The sequence below is a fragment of the Octopus bimaculoides genome, chromosome 23, assembly GCF_001194135.2.
Source record: "Octopus bimaculoides isolate UCB-OBI-ISO-001 chromosome 23, ASM119413v2, whole genome shotgun sequence".
NCBI lineage: Eukaryota > Metazoa > Mollusca > Cephalopoda > Octopoda > Octopodidae > Octopus > Octopus bimaculoides.
In genome coordinates, this window is record NC_069003.1 from 33,441,108 (window position 1) to 33,447,871 (window position 6,764).

At 42.4% G+C, this 6,764-nt stretch overlaps 1 protein-coding gene across 1 annotated transcript in view; it reads left to right on the top strand.

Annotated features, from left to right (window-relative positions):
• LOC106875496 (uncharacterized) overlaps positions 1 to 6,758 on the top strand; it is a 14,021-nt gene extending 7,263 nt beyond the window's left edge. The window contains exons 5-6 of the mRNA XM_014923664.2: positions 325 to 571; positions 935 to 6,758. Of these exons, the coding sequence (XP_014779150.1) occupies positions 325 to 571; positions 935 to 6,297 (5,610 nt within the window). The 3' untranslated portion in view covers positions 6,298 to 6,758. The remainder of the gene's footprint in view (positions 1 to 324; positions 572 to 934) is intronic.
• The last annotated feature ends 6 nt before the right edge of the window (positions 6,759 to 6,764 follow it).

Here is a 6,764-nt window from a genome sequence, read left to right on the forward strand (position 1 = left end):
TATATATATGACAGGCTTCTTTCAGTTTCCATCTACCAAATCCACTCGCAAAGCTTTGGTCGGCTTGAGGTTATAGTAGAAAACATTGGGCATGTGTCTTCTACTATACCCTCAGACTGACCAAAGCTTTGAGAGTGAATTTGGTAGATGGAAACTGAAAGAAGCCTACTTCCAATTCCCATTATTTCCCCCTTCCTACTGTCTCCACCAGTCACCACCTTTCCATGCCTTCTTGACTCTGTTACTCCTCATCATTAACATATTTTTGTCCTTAATTAAATGAAGCTTGTATTTTTTCTAACTCTTGTAATCTTCCTGTAACAGATCTTATCTAAAGACGGTGCTGTTGTCTCTCTTGACACTTCTAACGAAAACGATTGCAACTGGATGTGTTTGCTGCAATGTGCACTGGACGAGGAGGAACAGAACTGCATTGCTTACCAGTTAGGAACAAACATCTTCTACAACAGCATCCGAACTATCCAAGAAGGGGAGCAACTGAAGGTCTGGTATGCCTTACATTATGCTAAAAAGTTGGGCAAACCAGTGAAGCCATGCAAAGATTATAGGGGTAAGAGTAAAGTTTTAGGTTCAAAATTGATGATGTTAAAAGTTAGGTAAATAGGTTATTTTTTATTAAACATAACTAGCCTGGGGACATTTTGATACCACCTCAAATATTAAAAGCTAGCAAAATATCATTAATTTGTGTTCCAAACATCAGTATAATAACGACAGTTATTTTCCTAAATTCTTCATTAGTTTCAAAATTTATTAAAACAAAGGCGCTGTTTGTCAGCAGATATATGGTAACAAAACGGTTAACTTATTATGCACACATATACACAAACATTTATTACTAAGTGAATAATCTCTTTTAATCTCCAATGTTTTCCCACCATATATAATTTCTTTTTTTTTTTTTTTTTTTCAGTGATGCTGTCGTTGCTAAGTGAGAAAGTTAGCAACGCTGATGAAATTACCTCGGAAGCAACTGTTACAATTTTGCAGCACCAGGCTACAGAAGTGGTGTCAGTGTCTGAGGAATCCCTGGAGAGGATGCAAACTGACTGCGATAAACTCTACAGGAACCACATCTTATCATTAATCCAAAGTGAGGAGATTAAAGAGTACAAGTGCAGCAAGTGTGAAAACGTTTTCAACAGCCAGGTGGACCTTGCTAAGCACTTGAGGGCCCACCTTGTCCCCAACAGCAACCCTCGTGGGGGCAAAACTCGGAGTCGGAAATCTAAGTTCCATTGTTCGGTTTGTAACATTGGTTTTGTGAATCGGAGCAACTACCAACGACACATGAAGAAGCACAAAGGCCAGATCCTGCGATGCGTGGAGTGCGGTTACCGTAGTTACCGATTGGATGTCATGTGGAACCATCTCTTCTCGAAACACAGTAAGGTGAAATTGCAAGGCTCAAAGGGTAATCTGTTTGAGTATGAGGACCAGACCAGTGACGATTTAGCTAATTCTTTGGACAAAGGCAGTAGTGATGACCACGAAAATGACGAAGAAGAGGAAGTTGCTGCTGCTGCTGCTGGATCTAATGATGGCAGCGAGTCGTATAGTGAATTGACAGAAGTGAAAACTCAGAGCTACAACAGTAATAATAATAATGATGATGATGATGACGATGATAACAATAATAATGATGACAGTAACATTCATGATAATGATGCTGGAAATGACAAAGATACCATTGTTATTTCATCTGAATCTGTTGTAGAAAGCAAAGTAACCGAGGATGCTGATTCTTCGAATAAGGTTGGCATCTGTCAGGCAAATTTCTGTAATTTTGGAAATTCTACAGAGACTACTAACTTAATTTTAGATAAGAACCTTGCTGAACTTGTCGAGAAAAGTTTGGATGTCGGTAAAGACGAGGATATTGGAACTAAGTGTAAGAAACCAGATATCACCAAAATTGCTCTTCTAGAAGCAAAGATATCTCTTGAAGACGGTGACCTTGACTACAAAGATAAGGAAACTTATCAACATGTTAGTGAAGTGACTGTATCTGAAGCGTTTGAACGTCTTGACGGTATGTATGTTAAAACTGTCTCTAATGCTGAGTATATCCCTGAAGGCAGTGGTGAAAATAACAGTAACAACGACAGCAATGAAGAGAATATAGCTACTGGTTCATCTACAGTTCAAGTGGTGCATGTTGAAAATGCTCATGAAAGCATCTCTGAAATGTATAAGAATATGATAGGAATGTCTCAGTCGCAGGAGGAAAAAATGGCTGATTCTATTAAGTGTGAGAACTACCTTGTAGAGACTGTGAAAGAGCTAGACATGTCTGCACATAGTGAGGATGATAACAACATTATTATACCGACCATTATAGAAGAGACTGTTGTTTGTGATAAAACTGTCATTGACGTAAATACGGAGTCAGTTGTTAGCAAAGACTCTGTTGTTGAGGAATCAAATGTTGGTGAGAAATTTGAAGAAGTAGATGTTTCTGTAGTAGAAGAGAATTCTGCAGAAAAGTGTCTGCAGGAGTCTGTGGTAAATCCAGAGTTTGTGGTAAAGGAAACAGTAAGTACCAGTGAAGAGGTTGAAGAACGTCTGCTGGTTGACAAAGCTGTGCAGCATTCACCAGTTGAAGAATCAATGCTTGATGGTACCACTGTAGTTACAGATGAGGTGAACACCAAAATAAATGAGAACAGCTTAGTTATGGACAGTCAGTCATTCGAGATTGTTCAGTTAGATGATAATGTTGTCAGCGTGCTGGCCAAAGAAGAAACAAATAATAGTGACACAAGTTGTGTAACAGCAGCTGAGACAGAGACTCAATGCAAGGAGAACATGTCAGAGGATCCTGTTACAATAAAACTGGTTGAAGAAGATGTCAGACAAGATTCTGAGACTAAGAGCACCAGTGCCGTTGAAGATGGAGATGATGGGAAGTTAGAAAAAGCTGATAGGTCAAGTGAGACAACTGAGAACAAAGTTAACAAATTGGTAGAGTTTGTTGACTATGTTGTTGCTGATGTTGCTTGGCTGAATAAAGATGATGGTGAAGGTGAGAGTGAAGGGAGTAAAACCCCACCAGAAGAGGTCACAGCAAAGAGTTCAGAGAGTTGCCAGGCAACAGTTGTCAGTGATGTTACAGATAAGAGTAATGGTGCCGCTGAAGCTAGCACCACAAAAGAAGAGCCACTGAAAAAGACACGTGGACCAGGTCGGCCTAGGAAGCGCACACGTCAGGCCCTGCATTTGGGGCGAAAACCAAAAGCCAGTTCTGACAGTGACAAATCACAATCAGAATTGTCGACACCCAAGAAAGTAAAAACCAGTACTAGTCAATCACCTGTCCAAGCTGCCTCGCCTCCCCAAAGCCTGGCACGGGTGTTACCCACACGACGTTTGAAGGGTATTAGAACAACTGGTAACAAAGCAATTGATGAAGAAGAGTCAAGTAAAGTAGCAAAACCTGAAAAGCCATTAGAGAAAAAGATTTTGCAAGAAACTGTGAAAGTGCCTGGTGTAACTCGTCGTCGTGGGCGACCACCGAAAGCATTGCAAACGCAGGCAACTGCCCCGGCCAACACCAGCGCAGCTGTGTCGTTGGGCAGCAGCAAGAACACAAGCAACACCACATCAGTTGCCGTCAAAGCCAAAACTTCTCAAGAACAGTCTCCATCGAAAAGCAAAACCTCACAGAAAGCTGACTTGGCGAACAGCGACAGTGAGAAAACACCTGCAATTGATGATGAAAGCAGCAAGAATTTGGCCAATGAAGACACTGATGATATTTTAGGTGAAGATTCATGTGAAGAAGGAGAGGTACTAGAGTCTGATTTCAAGGAATCTGATACAGCCAATGAGGATAACCAAGATAGTTCCATTGATTCACTGGAATGCAAAAAGAAATGTAAAATTCTTGCCAAAGACAATGGCATAGATATTTTGATTGATAAGACGGATGATGTCATTCTCTATGCCTGCTGCGTCTGTGGCAAAAGATTCACCAACATAAAGTACCTGAAACTACATGCACCAGCGCACACTGACCGCTTTCGTTGTGATCTCTGTTGCAAGAGATTTACACGAAAGGAATCTCTGATGAAGCATCGGTGTGACAGCAATGCCAACTCGACTGTGCTGCAGACTGGTGACAATGCTGATGATAACATAAGTTTTACACAAGATGATTCTGAGCTCTCCACTTCACAGCTGGAACCTGGAGAAAAGCCTACCACTGTACCAGCTGATCAATGGAAATGTGACCGATGCAAAAGGAAGTTTTCACAACGCCACCTACTGGCTAGCCATGTGTGTAGTAGCAGCAAAGGGGAGGAAAATGAGAATACTCTACACCAGTGTGATATCTGTGAACAAAGTTTCCGCACTGTGAAATATCTTTTCCGCCATTTAGCGATGCATACAGATATTTTCAAGTGTGAGCAATGTGGCCGCTGCTTCTCACGCAAGGATTCTATGCAGAAACACATCCTGCGTTGTGACCCAGCAAGGGCTACTGCAGAAAACATTCATTCCTGCCACAACTGTGGTCGCACTTTCTCAACAAAACTTGGCCTTGAAAATCACCTGCTTCGCTGTTTCTCGTTGCATTGCTTCAAATGTCGACGGTCATTTGCTGTTGAGGAGGCTTTGAAAGAACACGAATGCACGCCTTTGGCCGAGGAATCCTCGAAAGAGAACGACAACAAGCTTATGTGTCGAGTGTGTAAAAAGGCATTTTCCAACTTGCAACATCTGAACAATCACGAGGCCACACACACGACAACCTATGAATGTGACATCTGTCTGAAAGGATTCAATAGGAATGAAGAGTTAAACTGGCACAAGAGGCTGTGTATGAGCCAAGCAATCATTAAACGTGAAGGCTTTGTTGCATGTCCCCAGTGTGAAATTAAATTCACTGATGCTAAAGAGTACCGAGATCATTTCCAGAAGCATACGCATCCGTTTGATTGTTCACGTTGTGGTAAAAGGTTCGTCAAACGAGGAAGCCTGCAGACCCATTCTTGCCACAAGTTGTTAGATGGAGATGAGGCTCGTTGTGAGATTTGTCTCAAGACATTTCGCTCAGACAAATACCTCAGTCGGCACCAAATCATCCACGGTGAACCTCAGTTTAAGTGTGAGGTGTGCAACAAGATGTTCTATCGCAAAGACTACCTCAATGACCACAGCTGTCGTCTGCCTGACGGTACATTGGTACGTGTTGTTCGACGCCACAACCAGGTCTACATCCACGACAATCTTATCTGCCACCTGTGTGGCAAGTCTTTTGTCACCGTCAGCAACCTGAACAAACACCTGAAGTGCCATGGGGAGAAGACGTGTGAGTGCGACATCTGTGGAAAACGTTTCCATTACATCACCTACCTGAAAGAGCACAAGGCCTCTGTGCATGAGAACAAGTACCAGCACCAGTGTGCCGAGTGTGGTAAAATAGTGAAGACCAAGACCAGCCTGGTGTCACACATGAGGCAGTTTCATTCAGATGCACCACCGAAGTACATATGCAAGACATGTGGCAAGGAATTCCGCCAGAAGGGCAACATGAAAACACACATGTTCTCACACTCACAGGAGAAACACTTTGTCTGTTCGTATTGCGACAAGAAGTTCAAGTATCCAGATCAATTGAATCGACACCGACTTGAGCACACCATGACCAACAAGCTGATGTGTGAGTACTGCGGAAAGAAGTTTGTCAAGAGCTACGAATTGCGAAAGCATACGCAGATTTTTCACAGTGGCTTGATGTACGTCTGTGATTGCTGCAATGCCAAATGCGGACACCGCCATACGCTGATCCGGCACTACCGGAAGAAACATCCCGAACGACTGCACAAACTAAAGGAACTGAACTTTCTGGGTAACCTCCGCAAACAGGTCGATCGCTCACAGAAGAACAGCATGAAAAATGAATCGAACCTCACGGTGAAGAGCACCGACATCAGCAATGAAGAGGACAATAATGACAACAGCGACAACGGGAATAAAGAAGAGGAGACCATCATCACCCTCGGAGCTGATACAAGCATTGCTGTAGCCACCACTGATGGGGTTCTGCCAAGAATAGCTGCCGAAGCTCTTCACAGTTTGTCCAATGCTGTCTTCACTGGACAAGGAGACAGTATCCGGGTGCCTGAAATACATCCAACTGTTGTCGAAGAAGATGGCCATACAGTTGTCATACTACAGTTTGTGAACCAGACAGAAGAGGGCGAAGAGGAGACAGTGATATGTGGACAGGAAGTTGAAACTGCAGTTGCAGAGGCCAGCAAGATCATTTGAGGGACTGGTTACGTCAGTTGTATATGTGTTTCACTGGATAACCACGAGTGTATATATGCCAGTAATTGCGTATCATTGCATGAGTGTGCGTGCGTTTTTTTTTTTGTTTGTTTTGTTTTTTCTTCAGTTGTTGTGTAATTCTGTTTGTGTTTAAGCGTGTGCATAATTGTGCATACATTCATGTGAGAGAGACAAACAGACACTAAAAGAGAGCTGCTGTGTAATTGTGTATGCTAATGAATATGCAAATGATGTTTGCAGATGCATATCTGTGTGTGTGTGTGTGTGAGCTAGCACGTAAGAGTGTGTATTGCATGATCTTGTCTTCTAGGTGTTTGTATTTTAGCGGCAGTGTGCAGCAGATGTGTTACATTACTACATGTTCATGCACTCTGGGCTGTGGCTCAGAGGCAAACATATATATATATATATATATATATATATATACACACACACACACACATATA